The following is a 23412-nucleotide window of genomic DNA, read 5'->3' as shown; positions in this document are numbered from 1 at the left end:
AAGCAGCAGTCCTAAGGTTGAACCCTTGACATTTCATTCATTGTACCTGTTTCCCAGGCTGGGGGTAAGGAGGTGGGGGTGGAGGAGAGTGCCGGGGATGGAGCAAGGCTAGAAAGATAGTTTCCCTGAAGGATTTCTGTCAGGCTGGTATACACATTAGGCATAGTCCTTACTGGAAAGAAGCCTGTTGGCCTCTCCTGGTCCTTGCCGCATGGTTACAGCCACTGTTTAACTTGGCTAATGCTTGTCTGTGGGGTTCAAATCCCTGCTCCGATCTGGTGCACTTGTATCACTGCTCAACGTTGGCATGTTCACCCGGCCCCTTATGCCCCTTATGTTCATGCACATGTAGGGCAAGTACCTACCCTACCAAGTTAGTGAATACGCTGTCCAAATTAGTCTCCAAGATGCCATCAAAAACTCCTTTCTAATCGAAATGAATATGATCAAAATATATTGTATTAAAGTTTCAAATAATAAATGAAAACATTATTTTATCTTGAGGGGGGAAAGTCCTCTCAAGCTAAATAGGGATTTCATTGCCTAGGTGATGGAGAATTCTTACCCAGGTCAGCCCTCTCTTTAAAGGTTCACAGTGACTTCTTGAACAAAAATAGAAGTGGTGACATGTGCCACCATACCTAGCTCAAAAGTTGATCCTTACTGTTTACATATTAAGTGTTTGCCTTAAAAAATATTTGAAATGAGGGACTGGAGAGATTGCTCAACAGTTAGGAGAGAGCTGGCTACTCTTCCAGATGTCCTGAGTTCAATTCCCAGAACTCACATAGAAGCTCACAGCCTTTCATAATTGTCCTATAGATTCTGATGACCTCTTCTGGTGTGCAGATGTACATGCATACAAAGTACCATACATGTAACATGCATAATAGGCACATACCTTTTATCACAGCACTCTGAGTCCTAGGTTAGCCTAGTCTACAGAGCAAGAATGTTCAGGAAAGCCATGGCTATACAAAGAAACCCTGTCTGAGAGAGAGAGAGAGAGAGAGAGAGAGAGAGAGAGAGAGAGAGAGAGAGAGCATAAATAAACTTAAAGTTTGCAATGTTAATGCAATCTATTGTAAGCTGTAGAAATGTTCACTGTATGTGTTTTGTTAGAAAGCCCCTGACCATTGCATAAGGTACAAACCACATTACTCTCTACAATGGTTCACTACTCTGCTTCCTTGAGTCTAGGAACTTAGTTGTGGTTGAAGGAGGGAAGCACAAGCAATTTGTATTTCCTGAAAATGGTTTTTCCCAAAGGACCCTTTTACTGTTTTGATGAGCTTACAATGTGTCCATTTCTTTAGGTATATGAAAATAGTAGAAGCTCTGCCAACCTATGGAGTCCATTACTATGCAGTGAAGGTAAGCACTTCTCATATTCGAGAGTTTCCCATAATGCCCACCAAGCAGTGCAAGTCACTGAACAGCATCTAAATGTGTGTGTGTGAACTGTGTCTAGAATTTGCACTGTTTTAAATTGTCTTTCAAAATATTTATTTATCTTATTTATATGTGTGCGTTTTCTGCATGTATGTCTGTGTACTGCGTGCATGCAGTGCCCACAGAAGCCAGAAGAGGGCATCAGATTCCCAGGAATTCAAGTATCAGAGGATTGAAAGCCACCATGTGGTTGCTAGGAACTGAACTCTGGTCCTTTGAAAGACCAGCCAGTTTTCTGAACTACAGAGCCATTCTTCCAGACCCCAAATTTCAGCATTTTAGATAGAATTTTCTTAACTGTTTTAAGCCTATTACTGTTTGTGGCAAATTATAAAGCATATTATTTTTACAAAATGCTACATTCAGGTGCTTTCCGAGAGGTATTCTTTCTTAGCTCATATTCCTGTCTGTCTGTCTGTCTGTCTGTATATATGTATACACATTCATCCATTCATCCATCCATCCATCCATCTCTCCCTCCCTGCTTGTCTCCTCTCTCTGCCTTCCTGCTCCCCTTGCATGCTGGGTATTGAACCTAGGACCCAAGGCATGCTAAGTCCATGTTATACCCCTGAGTCCGCCTGCCGTTCTAGAGCATCCTCATTATCTGCCCTTAGTGGTTTTTGTTTTCCGTTACTTGCCGCATGAATGCTCCTGGCTCTTCATTTGCTCACTCCTCTGTGTGACCATCACGTCAGCCTTCCATGTTTATGCATACATCCATGGGAAATGCTGAAGATTTTGCAAATGTTGCATTATCACTCCCTCATCAGTGTGCTTTGTCTTCTTGCGCTAATAAACAGGAAGAAGCTGGCTAAGAAATGTTTTGATGGTAAAGGATGCAGCATAGATAAAGGGAGTTTTGTTTGAGAGAAGCATAATTTCATAACTGATAAGCTCTTCAGGGACTTTCGATGTCAAGACAATGTTGAAATCTTTACCATTGCAGATGTAAGGAAATCAGATAATACACACTTTCATATTGAGGATGACTGTGCTAAAAATGTTTCCAAATTTAGTCTTAATTCTCACTGATTCTGCTTTGCATATTTACATATGCCTAACCCTAATGTTTCCCTCTGTCAATACATTCTTTTCATTGGAGAAAAAGCCCAATAAAAAAACTTAGAAAGACTTATAAATATGCTATATTTATAATAGCACATCATATATATCTGTTCTTCACATGTGTCTTAGAGTGATTATTCATGCTGGTGTGGAGTTGTCCAATTCCCCAAAAGGAATTCTTACTTCTCCTCTGTTCATTGTTAATTGTGCTCTGAGCATCGGGGCTAGGAACCTCTGTTTTTCTCCTGGTAATCCCTTGGAAACTTCCCAGCCTTTATAGCTGGTGATTTGGCTGAGAGAACAAAGGTCTTTTTTAAAAGTCATAACTAACTTTGGGCTGAATTAATTCTTGGTTGAATTCAAATTTTTTTATTCATCCCAACAATTTAATCAAAACAGTAATGCTTTAGTCTTTTGAATAATACTACCTTTATTATTGGCTTTGCATCTATGCTTATTATCTGAAGAGACCCTAAGAAAATATTTGAACAAGTTAAGTATAGTTCTGCTTACCAACACAGATTTATATTGGTTGTTGGTACTTCTCTAAGAAAAAAATTAATTAATAGTATTTCTCATCTAGAAGACTTTGCAGATCTTGGGTCTCACATATTTTCTGTCTTTTTAGGATAAGCAGGGGCTTCCATGGTGGCTTGGGATCAGCTACAAGGGAATCGGCCAGTATGACTTACAAGACAAGGTGAACCCTCGGAAAGTAAGTGTGAGCCTCTGCAGACACTGAGGGAGGGACCTTGATTCCTCTGGAGCTGACAGCTTTGCTCTCAGCGGCACCCTGAGCACTCTCGGGTAGTGAACTTTGCTCAGTGAAGCTATGGTACCGAGGCTACTCATGCTCAGCGTAACCTTTTAAAATGACTCATTTACGCACAACCTATCCAGTTCTGAAAGGACCATCGTTTCATTTGTTCGTCGAGACAAACAACAAGCTTCTCTCTCTGCTTCTACCTCCCAAGTGCTAGGATCACATGTACCTGCCACCACACGTGGCCGTATCCGCCTGTCTGTTCCCAGGCAATAACCTAAACTGTACACTAAAGTCCAGCTATGAAACTAACCACAATATGGTTTACAGTCCCTACACTTTGGTTTAAATCCAAAGTTTTTGTGGTGACTCTTTTCCCAATGAAATGGTCTATAAGCAATCTCTCTATAACCACAGCTATTTTTGCTTATGTTAATTTTCACTGTCTTTTATAGTAAATATAGCCGCTTTCTGAAAAGAAAAAAATTAATGGGTTAAAGGGCCAGAATCTATCAGATTTGGGTTTTCTAAAGCTAAATATGTTACTATTTATCGTTATATCTGGTATTTGAGAGGCAGACATAAGAGAATCAGAAGTTAAGGTCATGCTCAATTATGTTCTGAGTTAGAGGTCAGGTTGGACTATATGAGACCCTGTCTCCAAAAAAGATTAAAAGGGGGGGGGGGGAACCTTGTTTCTGAAGCTTCCACTCTCTCGTCAAGTATAAGCTCAGAAGATGCACGTGCGCCTCGTATGATTTGATGAATCTGTATAGATCACCATCCAGTGGCCTTTGGTCTCCTCAGGTACAGTGAGATAAAACCTACTCCCGCTCTTCTGGGTGAGGTTCCTACTGTTCCTTCTTGCGCTCTGCTGCCATCCCTGCAGGCTGGAGGAATGGAACAGTGGCCTCTTAATAACAAACTATGGTTAACCTCCCTGCCTCATCACCACCCAGCATCACAGTCGAAAATGGCTCTTACATGCCCACCTGACTCTTGCTGTGTTCAACCTATATTCAACTAGCATGTCTTGGGAAGTATGAAATTCTCACGGCATGGAAATGTTTCTTTAAAAAGAAAAAGGCAATCTCAGCGTTCCTTCCTTCCACTCTCGGAGTTCTTTCTCCCCTCTCCTTAATAAATCTGTTTGCAGTGCATAAAGAAACAAAAACAAGCCGTCAGATTTTGTCTCCCCCACATAAGGGTGAGTCAGATCCTCACAGCCAATGCTGAGCTTAATTTCCTCTTGAGTGCTCCTGACTCACAAGCCTTGCCTCACAAGTCACAGCTTCATAAAAGTCGGTACACACTGCTTCACACCGATCACAATCAGGCCGGCTTGTTCGTTCCGGAGTCTAGACAAGGGTCAGCAGCTACTTCCTGTTATCAGTCTGCAGTTTTCTGCTTTCGTTTTCAACATCTGCCTCTCACTTCTGACAGGATGTTGGCTCTCTCCCTGTGCTGTCCATTCCTTGTCCTCTCCTCTCCATCATTTTAGGGGACCGCTCTCGGCTGCACCCTGCTTTCCTTTGTTGAAATATGATGGTGGATCTTGCTTTCTGTGACATACTGATCTGAGCTGGGGTCGGGAGTGTATTCTGCAATGTATTCTGCTCTTTCCTGGCCAGCTTGCACAAGTTAAAAGGATGCATAGTTTAAAGGGTTGCGAGTGCCCACACAAAAGGAGGCTCATGCTTCCGCATCTGGGCATGCAGCAAGTCCCCCAATGCCCAGAAAAGAATCCAGGTCATGCTGACAAATTCATGGTCACGCACCTATCTTGTGGATGTAAAAGAAAACCAGGAGAGAGACTACCAAGAATCAGAGACTCATGCCAAAAGGCTGGTTTTTAAAAGGGGTTGTTTAAGGCCTGTTGGTAAAGACCTGCTAGCCCTTCTAGATAATGTCTGTTAATTATTGCCTCTAAATGTCGGGGCCATGTTTGTTTTACTACCAGGGCACTAGCAAGCATTCTTCATTTGTTCTAGCTTTAAGTTTTTGCCAATCTTGGGGTTGGGCAGGGGTCCAGCTGGTTTTCCATCAGTGAAGGCCCATGATGTAGCCCAAGAGTTGAGGGGACACCTTCTACCCTGGCCCTGAGGACTATTTTCTTTGTGATCTTGGTTCTGTGCATGTGTGTGTGTGTGTGTGTGTGTGTGTGTATAGATATCTGTGTGTATTTTTGCCATGTCGAGCATTCAACCCAGGAACTCCAGCAGGCTCAGCAAGTACTCGCCCACTGAGCTATATCCCCAGTTCTTATATGCTGTGTGACCCCCAGATATAGTTTTCACCTCTTTAAAGGTGTCTTCTTCATCTTGCACATCTGTAATTTCACTCACTGAAGAGGAGGATGTGAGGAACGAGATTATATTCTGCCCTGTACCTGATAAACAGCTACCACCAGATAAGGGCAAATCTTTCCTTGGGAGGGAGGCAAACAATTAAAGAGAGTATGTGAAATATTTTTATACTGGCGGGGAAGGATATTGCAAAGCAATCCTGGTATATTAGAAGCCCCTGTTTTCAGTCCCTATTCCCTACTTGTAAACCCTTTCCCCCCCTGTGTGTTACCCATAATGCATGAGGATGTGCTTGCTGTCTATGAGAAGAAAATTCACTAAAGACTTTATGACAGGTTCTCATGTGTCCCAGACCAGCCTTGAACTTGCTGTATAGCCAAGGAATATTGAAATTTTGATTCTTCAGCCTTCACCTGGGGTTACAAATGTACCCCACTGTGCCATGTTTATATGAGGCTGAGGTTCAACCCCAAGGCTTCATGCACACAAGGCAGGTACCCTGCCCACTGAGCCAGCCCTTCCTCTTAGGTTTTTATTGATCGTGTAGCATTTTTTTAAAAGATTTGTTTGTTTGTTTGTCTGTTTGTTTATTTATTTAATGTATATGAGCACACTGTCGCTGACACATCAGAAGAGCTCCTCGGATCCAATTACAGATGGTTGGAGGCCACCATGTGGTTGCTGGGAATTGAACTTATGACCTGTGGAAGAGCAGCCAGTGCTCTTAACCCCCTAAGCCATTTCTCCAGCCCCTTGTTTAGCATTTTGAGAGAGAGAGAGAGAGAGAGAGAGAGAGAGAGAGAGAGAGAGAAATGTCTTTCACAACAAACTAGGTAGCCTGTCAGTGGGCAAGTAAAACATTAGTGTGTATATATATGTCATGACCTAACTCTGATGACTCTACAGCACAGACTTCCTCTGGAAAATAGGGCCTGTAAGAGAGCAGAGGTCAGAGACCAATAGGTCACTGCTGCTCAAGGTATCTCTGAGGCCGTCCTGATGAAATGCCTTTCAAGATTAGCATCTTATTACATCATAGCATGATAAGAGATCCTTATGGCGAATATCTTCACTCTTGGCCTTCAGTTAACTGATTTTTTTTTAAACTGTTGGAATTTCCTCGTGCCTGGAGGCGGATGTGTTAAGCAATACACACAAAGTCCTTCTGTTCCACTGTTATAGCAGCACTCGTTCCTGCACCAAAGGCTGCAGCTTGATTATCTCTCTGATCCCAGACATCATGACTGTTTCAACTTCACCTTGCTCTCTCCACTGCCAGCTTGTCGCCCTGGACCACAGAGAAGGTACCTCTATCCCAGAGTAGGGTTGGTTAATGCTAGGAGATCAGGAGAGTGCTGTCTACATCAATACAACACACTGTCTGGTGTGGCAGAGAAACACTGGGTGACAGAATGCGGCCAGAGGACCAGTCCATCCTGTTTGGAAAGTGGGTAATTAAGCTTCAGTCACACCAATAATCAATCTGACTGCTTAAACCTGTGGAGTCAGTGGGAGGAGAGCGGAGAGTGCCAATCCTCTCACAGGGATTCGCAGAGCCAGTGGGAGGAGACCGCCAGTCCTATCACAGAGATTTGGGATGAGAACCAGTTCTGCATTCCCACTGACCAGCTGGGACTTGGAACTGCCACTTAACCTCTCTGCCCCCTCATTTTCTCATCTGTCAAGCTCAGAGACTTCTCCCTCCGCTCTTCCCTCGTGGTGCTGTAGGCATCCAGTGGCTAAAGGAAATTGTTCAGAGTGAATGTGCCCCCTTTACTCCATACTTTCCTGCACAGGAGGACTGACTTCTCTCTCCACCTCTGTGCCTAATCCCAGTTAGGGGCTGTACTTCTGTAATGAGGACTTTCCAGTGGAGTATAGTTGAAGAAGGTGAAAGGCGTTCTAGAGCAAGCCCGGTCTCCCTCAGGAAGTCCCTGTCTCATTGCAAGAAAGGCTGGGAAGCATTGTCTTCACACTGGCAGGCTGTGGCCAAAGCTATAATTCAAGTTGTTTTGTTACCAAAAAGAAATGTAAAAATATACTCTGGAGGAAGTAATCACAGCCACTAACTTTTCTGTTTCTCTGAAAAAAATGTTCTAGAGAGATGGTCGATGGAAACAAGGAAATCATATCACTGTAAACTCCGAATTGCCTCTCGTACAGTTCTGTTGAGATAGAAGAACAGGCATGGGGGTGAGGAGGGGCAATGATGAAATGCTCACAAAGAACATGGTAGATTGTTCTTCGCTCATGGGAAGTGGGGAGGGTGAGTGCTCAAAGGAGACCACTGACCACATCTTCAAGAGTGAGAGGGTCTCTTGCATAGGAGTGGCAGGTGTTCTCTACAGAAGAGGAAATTCTCTGCACAGAGGGAACCACCTCATACCCACTGGCACCCTCTTACTTGCTGTTCCTAGGCCTTCACCAGTGGAAGAACTGGCACACCCAAAGAGCAATGACACGGAGAGTTGGAGTTTGTAGCTCAGGTGCTTGCCTAACACGTATGAGGTCCTAAGTTTGATTCCCAGCACCTCATAAACCAAACATGGTGGAGTATACCTTTGATCCCAGTGCTCGGGAAATAGAGGTTATAAAAATGAGAAAGTCAAAGTTATCCTTAGATTCAGAGCAAATTTGAAGTCAAACTGAGAAACAGTGAGTCCTGGAGGCTTAGTGTGGGGGCAGGGAGAGAGACAGAGACAGTCACAAACACATAGACATCTATGGAGACAGCTGGGAACAGTACCATACCAGGCCTGGGTGTCTGACACACATGCCCATGTGCCCCCATGGACGCTCTAACAGGAAGGAGGCCAATCTCTCAGTCTTGGGTAGAGACTTGGCCACAGGGGAAACTTCAGTGAGATAATGTCTTTTAGATTTCTGGTTTTTATAGGACACATTTTCATTTAACTTTTTCATCTAAACCTATTCGCATAATAGCCCACTTATTTAACTGATCACATGTGAGGTGTGACATTTTATAGACATATGGCTACAAAATCACACCTGAAGAAAAATAGTTTTCAGACTCTGAGGATGTTCTGTCGGGATCTCTTATAAAAGTGGTTTTTTGTTTATTTATTTGTTTGTTTGTTTGTTTTGCTTTTACGGCAGCTGATGCTGTTGGACATGCAGGACCTCTTTAGTCTGGGATAGTTAAGTCTCTCTAGCAGGTAACAGGTAACATTTATATTTAGAAAAGTACCTGAACAACCATGTAGATCCTTAAAAATATTATCTACGTGAAAGAATCAGAACTCTGATACTTACTACTATAGAGCAAAAGCATCATTATTTACATATCCTACCTCTCAGAACCTAGAAAGAACACAAAATATTGTCCCCAACTCAGCGTTTCTCCAGCCCAGCTGGATTACTATCTCCTTTGAAGTATGGGATTCTCCTGAGCATAGTAGTCCAGGACACGGTGTCTGCCCAATGTCCTAACAGCATCCTCCTTTCCCATGTCACTAGCCAAATCCCTCCCATCACCAGATAGCCTGGAGATGGGGTGTAGGCGGGGGAATAGTTCAGTTACCCTCTGCTGCAAGCCACTGGTAATTGAAGTTGAGGGATATGCAGGTCACAAAGCGCATCTGTAATTCCATCTCTTGGGAAGCTGAGGCAGGAGGATCAACATGAGTCTAAGACTAGCCTTGGCTGTGAAATCAAACCCAATTTCAAGGGACTTGGTCCTAGTCCACCAAAATGGCTGCCATAATTGCCTTCTCTATTCTTTTTAATCTGAATAAATAGTACTCTTCCCTTTCCTTCTCTCCTCCTCCTCCTCTTCCTGTTAAAAATACAGCAAATGTCCCTATAGATCCCCCTAATATACTTTGATGTTATGCTGGAGTTTTGGATCCTGACTGTGGTCGCACATGAATCCCAGATCCATCCCTGCTGCCTGGGTGTCTTGGCCAGTGTTTGGGGCACTTCTGTGAGTCTTTGTTTTCTCCTGGATGGAATTTAGCTTAATACAGTGCTTCCTTGTCTGGTTGTCAGGAAGAGTCAGTGCACATGGTTTTTCATACCCCAGAAGGCAATAGCAATATTCTTTATTCACCAGATATAAACTTTAGAATAAGTTAGTGGTACCTGGTTTGTTTTGCTTCACATCTTGGGGCATGGGGGAATCACCCTCCCTGAGTGACTCATTGTTTGATGTACCTTGGCTGTGACTATCCTGAATTTAGTCATTTCCATTTGAATTTGTAGTTAAATGATTAACCTACATGCAAGAGCAATGAAAAGTCCCAACCCCTCGTGATATCTTTTCCTACCCCACCTTACTGGGTGATATTTAGTTGTAGTTTGTCACGATGTAAAAGAGAACTGTATCCTTTCTGTCCAAAATGCTCCCCATGAGGGAGGGGGGGTCTTATGATCCTCAAGCAAAACCTCCTGTCCTTTGCAGCAGGTTTTCCAGCATTCCTCTGCTTGTCAGGGCGCATTCCTTTTTCCTGGCTACTCCAGACCGAAGGGAGCTTGCTGCCCATTCTGTCTGTGGGGCAGGCTGATGCCCCACCCTTCTGTTTCTCTATTGCTCTGTGACTGCCAGGTATGGGACACATGAACAGATTTCCTCCCTATAGGCCATATCAGGAAACCACCCATGAGAACTACACTCCCTGCCCAGGATTCATCAGGAAACCACCCAAGAGGTCCATACTCCCAGCCTAGTGTGGTCATAGAAATTGAGAACTGGAGGCCTGATGACACAGCTATGTCAACAGAATAACTGAGCTGTTTCCTCTGTGGAAAGACAGATGTGGAGCCAGATAGCTATTGCTAGCTCTGCTTCTGCTCTTAAGTGGCTGTTGTCCATTTAGTAACAATTAACCAAGTGTTCAGCAAGCCCTTCACAACACATTAGCTCAACCACTCTCATGTGTATATATCCCAAGCCGGGCACTAGGCCAAGTACCCTACAAACATAAACTTGTATTTGGATAACCTTTGGAGACAGGCATCATTGGTCCGTTTAACAGAAGAGGAAACTGAGGTTTAGGAAAGTTAAGCACAGCTCTTGAGTAGTGGATCCAATTGTAAGCCCAAACAGATAGAGCAGTCCTGTGAGGGATGGGACCTGCTCACAGCTCAGTAACAATCCCAGGGCACTGCCTATAGGAAGTATTTAAAAAAACAAAACAAAAAAAAAAAAAAAAACTGTTGAGCCAGGTTCGGTAGTATGTACCTTTAATCCCAGCACTTGGTGGCAGAGACAGGTAAATCTCTACATTCAAGGCCAGCCTGGTCTACATAGTGATTTCCAGGATAGCCAGGGCTATATAACTAACAATACCAGCAACAATATACAGTCATCGAGAATACATGTGTCAAAATCTACTGGTATACATCAGACCTAGTTCCTAAAAGTCCCTCAGGACTCCCACCCCCTTCAAAATATCAGACTGTTTTGTTTTGCTTTTAAGGTTTTATTTATTTACGCTTGTGTGTGGAAGAGTTTTTGCTTGCATGTGTGTCTGTGTTCCACATGTATGCCTGGTGCCTGTGGAGGTCAACAGAGGTCAAGCCACCTGGAACTAGTATTACAGCTGTGAGCTGCCCTCTGGGTGCTGGAACTGAACTCCTCGGGTCCTCTGGAAGAACAGGCGTGCTGATTCATCTCTCCACCCCCAAGTTCAGGTGGAGATGTGGCAGAGGTGACTTCGGCTAGTTTTTTCAAGGGCCTAGACATGGGAGGGATCTAACCAAATAGCAATGATTGATATCAACAAAATGCCTTAAATGTTTAAGATACTCCTTTTCCTTGAATGATGTGTCGTAATGTGGCTTTTTTTTTTTTCTAAAGCCTTCAGATGCCTTTGTCTTTGGTCAGGAAGACTTTGTATGAACACAGTATTTTTCACACGAGTTCATTTTTCCAACAGCATTTGATGCCACGATGAAGGGCTTTGAGATATGTCTTCCTGTTGTGATTTCTGGAATGTATCTTCCTTGACTCCCCCTCCTTCCATGTTTTATCCATTCCTTTACTTTTGCAATAGCGAAGTTACCCAAGACCCCGCCTGCTCGCCTGTTTCTGCTTCCTTCTGTTGGTTCCAAAGGGGACAACTAATCATTGCAAACGATTCCAGGGTAGAGAGACATCAGGAAGACCTGGTTGATAGTCTTACTTTCACGCTTCAGCTCTTTCCCTTTTACAACAAGCAGCATCAGTAAAACAACAGAGTCTCCAACGTGTGGCTTCCACTAAGTGCACATCAACGATGAACCCTAACTTAGCTGGCTTTAGAAAGCATGTCCTTTCCATAGTCTAAATACTACTGAAAACAAGTCCCATCTCCCTTCTTCCTGTCTTTTTTTAAAGTCTTCAGGATTAGGATTTTGACATGGGCAATTTTATTTTTTCTGTTTTGGTGGGAAAATTGCAAGTAGGTTTGTGTAGACACATGCACACATAATACTTTGCTGTTTTAACTCAAACAACACGTACCATGCCTGACAACTACGTCCAAGACGGACCATGTCTGTAGTGTAAAACTACTTCCATTTGCCTCCTTTAAGCCTGAATCTTCTCCTCACATTCAGAATCCTTTTAGCACCTTCTTTATTTCTTGGAGATGAAGAGTCCTTCTTATCTGTGTCAGGGGCCGCTTTTCTAAGAAAGACTTTCAAGCCAGGCAGGTTGCTTTGGTTATCTCCCTAGCCAATTCCTCTTTTGCATTGGTCTGAGGTCTCCACAGGAGTTTGGCCAGAGGAAGCCTCTGGTTTATTCTTTGCTGTTACACACTGGGACAAGAGAAGAGCCTGCATCCGTAGGGATCAAATCCGTAGTCTGTAGTCTGTTAAATCCGGAACACTAGTGCACCTGTAAACAATGTCCACCTCCCTCCATTGGCCCTTCCAGAGCCTCATCCGCCCCCCTTCTCCCCTTCTCCCCACCCCCCTACCCCCCCCCCCCGAAAACAAACACTCAGAAACACTTGAAAAGTGTACAGGGAGAACGGTGGTACACGCTCCATGAAAAGAAAAACAGACCTATCAAACAACACTATCTTACATCTAACCACCAGCTAGATCAAGCACAGCTACAATAAAAAGTATTTGTAGCTACTGTAAACGATGATAGGATCACACTGATAAGCACATGGAATTTCTAAAGGATTCCCCAGATGACAGAGATCTGGACTCTGAACCCACAGACCTCCGACTAATTTTGTCGGTTGAAAGTCATCCCAGCTTTTCTCAAGCTTATGTTTCCTGGCCCACTTACTCGCTCTACATTAAACCCGGAGTCCACGTTATTAGCGTTCCCAGGTCACTTTCATTCTCCTGCGGGCGGCAGCGGCGCGTATCTAAAAGCACCCTTTGCGTAAACTTTTAAGATGGGGAGGGGGGAGAAGGGAGCTTTTCTAACACACACACCAAAAAAGCCCTGCCTGTCTCCCGTAACGTCTTCTGCAAATCCAGTTGCCATGTAATTATTTCCGATTCTCTGTAAATAACTAGAAGCCCTTCAGTTTTTAAGTAGGGTTTCTCCTTTGCTGGGCGCCAGCTTGCTCCGAGCTCTGGGCAGGCTGAACGGAGTCAGCCTAGCATTTCCCATTCGTAAGTGATAAGAGGGGGAGGTGGCGGCTCGCAGAGATCAGGTTTCAAGTGGAGCCCTGGTTTTAGTGTGTGGGAATGGACGCAAAGGAAAACACAGCCTGGCTGCCTTCTGACTCTTCCTGTTGAACCTGTTCGTGTGCCAGTGAGTAGACGGAGTAAAAAGGTTTTCCTCAAACAGCCTTGGGTGAAATTCGTGCCCGAATTCAAAGTCGGCTCACCTCCCAGGAAGTACCGTGGGAGTCCAGGCTGCCCCATTTTAGAACTCTTTTTTCTGAGAAAATCTACCAGAGAGAACCTGGCTCCACTCTCCCTGCCGGGAAAGAGTGTGCCGGGGAGGTGTTCCTCGGCAGAGTGGCTGATGTCAGTGGTGTGTCAACCGTGGGAGGCTCGATTTGTGAAACCGAGTTACACCTAAGTTTCTTATGAAACTCGATTCAGAAGGTGCCGGAGCTACCATCGTGGGTAGGGAGGGAAGCAGGCAGGATCCTGGGGCTTCCTCTCACGTTTCTGCCCCATTTGGGGGGGAACTTCTGGATTGAAGGAAATGACAACGGTAACTCCACAGAAACCGCAGGACATCGGTATGTCGCTTTATGTGTTTACTAATTCTTTGAAACTCGCAAGCGGGGGCAGTTGCAGACAGCTGGGTGTCCTTGGTGCGCGCTAGTCACTTGTGTTGTTGGGGTCCAAGGTTCAGTCTGAACACTGGCTCTACAGTGACCCTAACAAACCTACAGCTCAGCCCATCTTTCTGTGTGCCTACGTTTGTGGAAAGCTTCTGTTCTTTGGGAAATGTGTTTGCCAACTGTGTGCAGCAGAGCAACTCTTCTTAGCTAGACACCTAAGTGTGTTCTAAGGAAGACTGGGGGTCGCTTTAACGGGGAGGCAGATCCTAGGAATGTCTGAGGTTGGAGGGGAGGACCACCCGGTCCAAGATAAGACCCCGTGAGGCCTGCGTCAATCCAAAACTTAATGGAAAGGCCGAAAAACACCGCCAGGCACTCCCAGTCCTGTCTATATGCACAATATTGGCATTTTATCAGGTTATTTGGCTTTTGAAGACACATTTCCAACAAAGTTTGTTTCTCCATCCAAATGGCAAATTACTTCGAGTCCGGCATCAGAAAGGCAGCCGGACAAGGCAGGCAGAGATTGGTAGCTCTGACCACACCTGGCAGGTCTCACAAGAGTCAGCCCTCACCCCCACCCCAGCCTTGTCAGATTCCTGGCATTCAGTTTGCATCATTTGGGGGACTGGGCTAGGTGAGAGGCTTTATGGCTTAGACTCACGTCAGCCTGGGAAGCGTTTACTTTCACTTTGCATGCCTTTGAAATGTTGTCTTTGATCTTTATTGAGACGTTCTCTCTAGTGGCTTCTCCATTTAAATGTGAAGTCTGGGTCTTTAGCAGAAGGTCTGTGCTTCCAGTAACTGTGCAGGTTTCCTGTCCTCTGTTGAGTCAGGGGGAAAAAGCTGATAGTGTTCTGCGGATGCTCTGCGGATGCGCGGTTTTACTGTTCAAGGAAGATTTGCTGGTGAGGTGAAGTGTCCTAGGTAAACACGAGGGAACAAAATGGTTTCGGGTTATAGTTGATATGTACAGAGTTTATAAACCACCTGTTTGTGCTTGGCCTTGCTGATGTACCTCTCGGGGAACTTGGCAATCATTTCCTTAGGAGGCTGACTTGTGGACTTAGTAAAACTAAGAGTAACGAAAGCTACATGGTTTTCTTATTAATTTCTTTTAGTTATTTCAATGGAAGCAGCTGGAAAATTTGTATTTCCGTGAGAAGAAATTTGCTGTGGAGGTGCACGACCCCCGAAGGTAAAGATCAGAGTTTTTGTATGTGCTGTGATGCGGTGACTGTGGGCACATAGCTGTTCGTACTCACTTTTATTTCCCTTGGAGATTTACCTCATAGTGAAGTCATTGGGGTTAAAGAGTAGCTGTGTTTAACCTATAGGGTAACTGTCAAGCGTTTCCAACACACTGGGCCACTTTATGTTTCTACCAGTGTGATACGTGAGGTTCCAGTTTCTGTGTAGCCTCTCTAGCATTGACTATTCTTAGTGTGTGTGGGGGGGGTTGCTATTTTTAAATACAATATTTATTAATTTTTGAAGACTTCATGTGCAATGTGGTTTTCTTACATTCTCCACTTTTCTCTATAACTCCACCAGGCCTCTACCCAACACTTAATGCTTTTTTTTTTTAACCTACTGAGTCCAATTTGTGCTGCTTATATATTCATGGAAGTGGGACCAACCCCTGTGAACCAGGATCTGTGGTGTGTGTCTTAAAGCCATCTTGGTGATGGGAAATAGCCATGGTTGTTTGGGCTGCCATTCCCTTCAGGACTGGTGATAGCTCAGGCTATGCTTTATAGCCAGAGCCTCTCTGCGGGGGCTAACTGGCTGTTTGCCGTCTTAAGAGAATTATCTATTCTGGTGCTTTGCCTATTTTTATTTTGAGTGTTCCTGAGTCCTGGAAAAAAAGGGAAGCAACACAGTAGTCAAAGTCATTCGAAAGAATGGAGGTCGGGATATAGGTTCTCTGAGCAATCAAGAAGCACCCTTCAGTAGTTACTCTTTAGACACTAGATAGTGTTTGGAGGTCAGAGGGACAGGAAGAAACTGCGGCGACAAATAGATGGCCCAAGGAGATTAGTCAGTTCCTACTGAGAGCTTGGTGTACCAGCCCCTCCCTCAACACACACACCTCCCATGCCCTTCTGCCCTTCTGCCCTTCTGCCTTCCCCAGCCAGCTCGGATCTCTTATCCCTATGGTTCTGTGGTTGGTTGTCTTTCTTGCTCCCTCTCCTGCCTTTCTTTTTGCTGGGACTCTCCTCCTCATCTCCCTTTCCTGTTTTTACCTGGTGGACAAGCAGCAGTCTGGACCCATGGGGGGGGGGGGAGGCTTGCACATTTTCAGCCAGTGTCATCAAGTTCACCTCCTGCAGGCTGAGACTCCCCAAGTGCTCCCTGAGGTGCTCCCTCCAGTGCTCCCTCCCCACCTCAGGCAGGTGCCATTTCTGTACCTCATGTCTGGCTTTGAAGGATCGCTCTTATCTTTCACAACTTGCGGTAGTCCCGCACTTCCGACTAGATGTTCGAGAACAGCTTCTCGTTTGACTAACTCCTCATCCAGCTTTGAGTGTGTCAGAATTTATGCAGAGATTGCTCAGGGCTGATTGGTTTCAGGGCAGCATCAGAACCTCAGACCTTGTCAGGCAAAGTCTGCGCAACAGAAAGACAGAGGGGAGGAAGGTGCTGTGGGGGCAGCTCTTTGCTAGGTTCACGCCATGAGCTGCTGGCCCAGGGCGGAATACTCATGGTTTTCTTCGTGTTTTAGGATTTCGGTGTCTAGAAGAACCTTTGGGCAGAGTGGCCTGTTTGTACAAACCTGGTATGCAAACTCTTCTCTCATCAAGTCCATCTGGGTAATGGCCATTAGCCAGCATCAGTTCTACCTGGACCGGAAACAGAGCAAGGTGAGTTCCTGGAGGGGCTCCAGGTCTCTCTGTTCTGAAATGAATTTTCTCAGAAAACATATAAGAAAAAAAAAGTTTTAAGCTTTGCTACCAACTGTTTTGTTTTTTCATATATATTTTAAAGAGGTGGGCCATATATACAGCTAATTTAAAGGTTGTGACATTTGGCGTGAATATGTTTCTCCAGTGGTGACATTGCTGGGGTGACATTTTAAAGTTAGTGACTGGATCCTGCATGCTTTACTGAAACCTTCCGCGTAAAAGTAACGTGTTCTGTTGTTTTCAAAGTTCCACTTTACAGATCTAAATTGCCCTGTGTTGACATCTTTGATTGCACAGTTACCTAATCATTGTATTGATTTAAAATGTGATTGTGTTGATTCCATTTCAATGTTGTCAACCTCATAGGCAAAAATTCCTTCAGCCAGAAGCTTAGACGACATCGCAATGGATTTAACAGAGACTGGAACGCAGAGGGGCTCCAGACTGGTGACTCTGGAAGCCAAGACTCAGTTTATCATGGCCAGTAATGGCAGCCTGATATCCTCAGGTATTTTCCCATTCAAGAAAGTATAAGCAATCTTCTTTGTGTGTTTGCTATAAGTCATTTCCAAATGCAACTTGTTGAGGCCAAAAACAACAACAAAACAAAAAAACAAACAACAACAAAAAAAAAACCAAAACCAAGAATGTTTTATTAAAATGTAACAGTATGCAACAGCTTTGAATAATATTTTAAGCTTACTTATTTATTTATTTAGAGATAGGGGCTCACTGTATAGCCTCTGAGGCCCTCAAACTTAAAGAGGACTGAGTGCCTCTGCCTTCTGATGCACCACCGCTATCCTTTAACTATTTTTAAAGAATATGAACTTAAATTGCAGGTAGTCAGGCTTGACTTACAGAGATACTGAGTACTCAAGGCTGCCTTGAAAGATGTTGACTCCCTGCTAGGCTGATGCCACTAATTCTCCACAAAAATAAAATCCTATGCAAGCACAGTTGCAAGTGCCTAGTTCCTAGACTGTAATCGTTGGGCCCAGTCCTTTCCTTTGTGGGAAGTCTAGAGTCTCTTATCACTAAGCCTGTGGAACTTCACTAAATTGACTTGTGTCATCTAATTCCCTCTCAGCTTGAAGCAGTGGGGGTTAGGGAAGTGGGGGGTTTCTTTGCAAAGAACATTCCATTGCCTTGCTTGCTTGCTTACCTTCAAAAGAAACAGAGTAGGGCCTTCTCAGGGACCATCTTCCCTTCATTCCTAAAAAGAAGTGTGTGTGTGTGTGTGTGTGTGTGTGTGTGTGTGTGTGTGTGTGTGTTTGTGTGTGTGTGTGTGTGTGTGTGTGTGTGTGTGAGAGAGAGAGAGAGAGAGAGAGAGAGAGAGAGAGAGAAATGTAATTTCTCCTTTTTGTGCTCGAACCACATAGCATTTTACTGGGGCTCCCAAAAGGACTAAGCCACAAAGTGCGGGAGACATCTTCTTACCAGGCTCTTTCCAATGCCCAGAAGCATGTGAACGGTTTCCTGGTTTCCTTTCATTATGTTCGGAAACAAGGAGAAAAGAAATAAAAGCCAGCATTTGGGAACAGCTCTCCTCCCCAGCCCTTTGTCCCTTACTCAGCAAAGGAAGGAAACAGGCCCTGTGTGAACCCTCCCGCCCTGCCCCCCACTCCAGGTTCTCAGGACTCGGAAGGCATGGAGGAGCAAAAGCGGGAGAAGATTCTCGAACTCAAGAAGAAGGAGAAGCTGTTGCAAGAAAAGCTCCTGAAGAAAGTCGAGGAGCTGAAGAAGATCTGTCTGCGCGAGGCTGTGAGTGGCACTGGCCATGCCGGCTTTGTGTTGGGTGGCTGGCTGAGTCCATTATGTGCTCTTGACCCTGTCCTGTTTTACAGGAGCTCACGGGCAGAATGCCAAAGGAATATCCACTGGATATCGGCGAGAAGCCCCCTCAGGTCAGGAGGCGAGTGGGGACTGCGTTCAAGTTAGATGACAACTTACTGCCTACTGAGGAGGTAGGAGCAGGACACTGAGCCATGCTATGCACCAGACAGAGGAACTGTCTGTTCCCTACCCTCCATCTAGACCCTGGGTTCAGAGTCATGCTGTAGATTTTTCTCTGAGCCACGGAAATAGACCAAATTGAACACTCAAAGCAAAATTGAGTTCCTTATTATTTTGTTTCCTGTGTCACAGAGAGTATTCTATGAGCCCTGGGAAGAAGTTGTCAATAGTATTACAGAAATTAAGACTGAACTTTAGCTTCCGATCCTTCCGCTTAAAGCCAAGTAGCCTTCAGCGAATCGTTTCATCGCCCTAAAGCGTCAGTTCATCTGTAAAGTGATCATCGTGGTGGACGTCCCCTCTGAAGGGCGCAGTAAGGGTTAAATGAGCTAGCATGTAGAGCAGTCAGAATAATTATGTTAAAGGGTTTGATGCAGAACAGAGTGTGTGCCCTCTCAATTGCATATCACAAGCAATTATGCCATTATGACCCACCCCATGGTGTTACAGGGATTTCACTATCTCAGCTGCCATCCTAATAGAGGCGAGTTTTGATATTTACTGAGCACCTGCCTGTGTGCACTCGGCCCTGACCGCCCTAAGCCTGTGCACTCGGCCCTGACCTAAGCCCCACGGGTGGTGCATCGGCTAATCTTTAGTGCGCTTTCATAAAGTACTCTATTCCTTTAGCAAATTCAGAAAGCTAAAGGATTAAAAGATTATTTATGAGTAGTATATTCAGTCGTGCTACCAGGAACAACCGGAAAAGGTAGTGAGACCCAAACGCGATGTATCTCTAAAGGGCCACATACGCATGTAACATTCTGCACACATGAGTCACAGGTTACAGTCTCCTTCTGAAAACTGGTCTTAACCCAGCCAAGTGAATGAATGCAAAGTCATATTCCTCCTTAAACAGAAAAAGAGACTGGCCTATGAGAAAGTGAAGTTAAGGTGGCTGAGATAGGTCTTGTTTTCCTGGAGAGTGTCTGAAGATACTTGTGTTATTAAAATTTGGACAAAGGGTACGCCCAAAGGGTGTACTACTCAGGAACATGCAAGAATCTTTCATTATTGTCCAGAGATAATGCAAGAGAATGACTGTGCGTGTGTCCATAAAAATAAAGCTGTGTCATTGTCTGAATGCAGGATCCGGCTTTACAAGAACTGGAGAGCAATTTCCTGATACAGCAAAAGCTGGTCGAAGCTGCAAAGAAGCTTGCCAGTGAGCCAGACCTCTGCAAAACCGTGAAGAAAAAGCGAAAGCAAGATTACACAGATGCTGTGAAAAGACTGCAGGAGATTGAAAACTCCATAAACGAATACCGAATCCGGTGCGGCAAGAAACCCAGCCAGAAAGCTGCAGTTGTCCCACCAGGTTAGTACTGGAGAGCTGTCGGCACGCCCCTACTCCTGCTGGGACAGTAGTCCTCAGCACCAAGAGCAACTGTCCCAGGGTTAGAAACAGTTGAATTTTCAGTATTGAAGGTGTGTGTCAATGGCAGCAGGCTCCCCGCTGCAGTTCCGTAGGACAGGAAGTGAACTTTCAGGATAAGGACTCACAGGGACTCTGGCGCATGATAAAAACAGACTCCCCTCAACCGGCCTGGAAGTCACTGCTCCATATACTTACTCTTCATGATGCCGGCCGTTCAGAACATTGAGCTTTAGATAGAAATATGTCTGCAGGATGTTTGAATGAGGCATACCCTGCATTTTCTCAGAGACCCGTTCTGGCACGCGTGCGGATGGAAAAGGTGCCTATGATTATTATCCCATTGCAAGAGAGTATTTAGGAGTAGTAGGCAAATGGTAAATGATGGAATGCAGAAAGATGAGAGATAAGATCATAACCACAAGATAATCCTGACTTTGTATAAACCCAAGCACGGGATGACTGATAGGGAACTATTTCAAAATACTAACAGCCGCGGAGTTGTAAGCAGGCCAGTTCTCTTCTAGTTCCAAGATTCTCAACATCATATATCTATGAAGTTCATATTCAGGAAAAAAAATAAAACAAACGGAGGAGTTGTTTTTATGTCAATTTAAAGTCTAATTGACCTTAGGCAAACATTAACATGGTTTGGGCTCCGTTATTGATTATTTCTTTAAACCCAAGTCTTTCCTCCCCTTTACGTGTTGACACTTGAAACATCGAGGTTATTCCTCCACTGGTTGATGGATCATCATCATAACTGGTACCTTACATTTTCACAGGAACACGAAATAATCATACATTTTCTATTTGATAAACTACGGTAACTGGGCTTAGAGCAGAACAGGCTTAGGGCCTATGATTCATCAAGCCAAGACAAGACTTTCTAGAATATACAGACATTAACACATAAACATAAGTCCGCTACAGCTGGTGAGTCTAAATGTGTAATCCAGTCAGTTCGACGGTGTTTGCCTCCAGACATGGGTGATTACCAGTGTGCTTAATGTTCATGGCCATTTGTCACAACCAATTCACCCTCAAGCTGTGCTAGACCCAAGCGTTCTCCTTTTCGGTGGCTGGCATTTGGGCAGCAGATGGTGCCATTGGTTGAGCATATATTGGAGGGATGTTTTTGTAAGTGAACCCAGCAGCTGACCATCCTGGCACCTGGCCTTCAAGTTCCATTGTGTATCTAATTAAGAGAGACTCCGCTCAGCTCTAATAAAGATTAGCATTTGACTTTGAATGAAGACGGTTTTAAAACTTACACCGAGGTGTTGTATTTGGGTAGAACATTCCACCTAAACACTCAATGCTGAGTATGAAATGGTTTGCAAAATCCTATCAACAACATCTGAGATGGCTCTTTTTACCAAATGGGCACCAGAAATGCTCAAAGCACTAGGGCTGTCACTTCGAGTCAGACAGCCAAGTATGGGTAATAACATGAAAAAATATAGTTGGTGTTTATCTAGCATTTATTGTGTGCCTGGGGCTGGCTAAAATCTGCATGCCACTAGTTAATCAAGTAGCTCATCTCAGCCCCATGCAGTAGACACCATTGTTATCCCTACTGCAGAGCTGAATCAAAAGACCCTTAGTGAGATGAGCCAACTTGCCCAAGCTCCCGGGGACGATAAATGACAAAAACAAGATTTAAACTCAAGTCTTCTGATTCAGAGCTTTTTAAGTAGGGATAGTTTTGACCTCCATACCCACACTCTAAAAATATTTGATGATATTTTTGGGCATTTGGGGGTTGTCAACGTTGAAAGTAAGAGTGCTGCTTCTGGTCTGTAAGCAGACACTGTTTCTGCGTTGTACAGAAGAGTTCCTTACAACAAATATGGAATGCAGTCTCCTTTCAAGGTATAGAAAACATTGCAAACTAGTTTAAGACCAAAACTCTGGCTGTTAATCCTATTGTAAGTGATATGGTTAAGAGCTGAAGCTGTCACTCACTTGATATTGCCCAGAATACCTAAAGCCCTGGGTTCAGTCCCTAACTCCACATAAAACCAGGCACGACAGTATATATCTAGCACTTGTGTCTTGGAAGTATCAAGGTTATCATTAATTATGTAGAGAATTCAGAGGAAGCCTGGGCTTCTGTATAAAACTATGTCTCCAGAAAGGGGTTGGGGACGAGATGAGAGAAAGTAAGAGAGAAAAAAAAAGAGAAACACAGTTAGCCCTTCCATCCCCAGATTCCAAATCTGTAGATACAGCCAGCCTCAGGTCAAAATAGTTGTGGGAAAATTGTTTTTGTACTAAACATATTATTTGATAAGCATTACAATAGAACCACTGTTTATACAGAATTCATACCATATTAAGAATTATAAGTTATAGAGACAGTACCCACAGTATGCAAGAGAACTATGGGCCACCCTCAGATTTGTTATCCTTGGGGAGACCAGGAGCCAGTCTCCCCTCTGGATACTGAGGAATGACTAATCCATTGTAACATCTGTACAATAGGTCAGATGTTTCTTATCTCCAGCAGAATGTAAGTGATTCCGACAACAGCTAATTATTCTTAATGCACTGTAATTGCTTACATTTATCTAAATGAAAATAAAATGCACTCAGTTGAAAATTGCTTTGCTGAACTCATTCTAATTGTATAAATGCACAATTATCCTAAAGGCAGCTATTTATATTCACAGAAGACATCATTCCGTCCGAAAGTAGTTCTTTGTCCGACACCACCACCTATGATGACCGTAAGTGGCTCCTTTTATCATTTAAAAACATTAGATACTCTGAAGAGTGAAGATCATTTTTTAAGATGTATTTTTACCTTTGTGTGTATATGTGCTTGTGTATGTCTTCTCTCTCTCTCTCTCTCTCTCTCTCTCTCTCTCTCTCTCTCTCTCTCTGTGTGTGTGTGTGTGTGTGTGTAGACCATATGTATGTGGTACCCAAGGAAGCAGGAATCCCTGGGTTGGAGTTACAGGCCATTTTGTGACCTTTCTGACGAGGGTACTAGGATCCAAATTCAGGTCCTCATAAAATGCAGTAAGCATTCTCAATAGCTGACCCTTCTCTCCTACTCCTAAGATAATTTTTTTTTAATTGAAGTGAACTTGGGCACAAGACATAGGTTAGTTATTAGGATGCTTAACATGCACGATGCCCTAGGTTTGATCACAGCACCAAGTAATCCAGGTGTTATGGTGCATACCTATAGTCCCAGTACTTGGAAGGCAGAAACAGGACAGACAGGAGCTCACAGCCTTCCTTTGCTTCATAATGAGTTCTAAGTAGAAGACCGTGTCTAACAAAGCAACAACAACAACAGCAACAGCAACAA

General features: G+C 44.2%; 1 protein-coding gene across 9 annotated transcripts in view; it reads left to right on the top strand.

The window, feature by feature from the left end:
• Positions 1-23412, top strand: part of Frmd4b (FERM domain containing 4B) — a 321370-nt gene that overhangs the window by 282745 nt on the left and 15213 nt on the right. For 8 of the 9 annotated variants that reach the window (XM_052174401.1, XM_052174393.1, XM_052174395.1 and 5 more), the window contains 9 exons: positions 1317-1374; positions 3149-3235; positions 14915-14991; positions 16519-16657; positions 17066-17207; positions 18330-18463; positions 18547-18666; positions 19805-20033; positions 22766-22822. In XM_052174401.1, the coding sequence (XP_052030361.1) occupies positions 1317-1374; positions 3149-3235; positions 14915-14991; positions 16519-16657; positions 17066-17207; positions 18330-18463; positions 18547-18666; positions 19805-20033; positions 22766-22822 (1043 nt within the window). The remainder of the gene's footprint in view (positions 1-1316; positions 1375-3148; positions 3236-14914; positions 14992-16518; positions 16658-17065; positions 17208-18329; positions 18464-18546; positions 18667-19804; positions 20034-22765; positions 22823-23412) is intronic. The other variant, XM_052174394.1, reaches the window with a different exon arrangement.

The sequence above is a fragment of the Apodemus sylvaticus genome, chromosome 2 (assembly GCF_947179515.1).
Source record: "Apodemus sylvaticus chromosome 2, mApoSyl1.1, whole genome shotgun sequence".
Taxonomy (NCBI): Eukaryota; Metazoa; Chordata; class Mammalia; order Rodentia; family Muridae; genus Apodemus; species Apodemus sylvaticus.
This window is presented reverse-complemented; position numbering and strand designations above follow the sequence as displayed.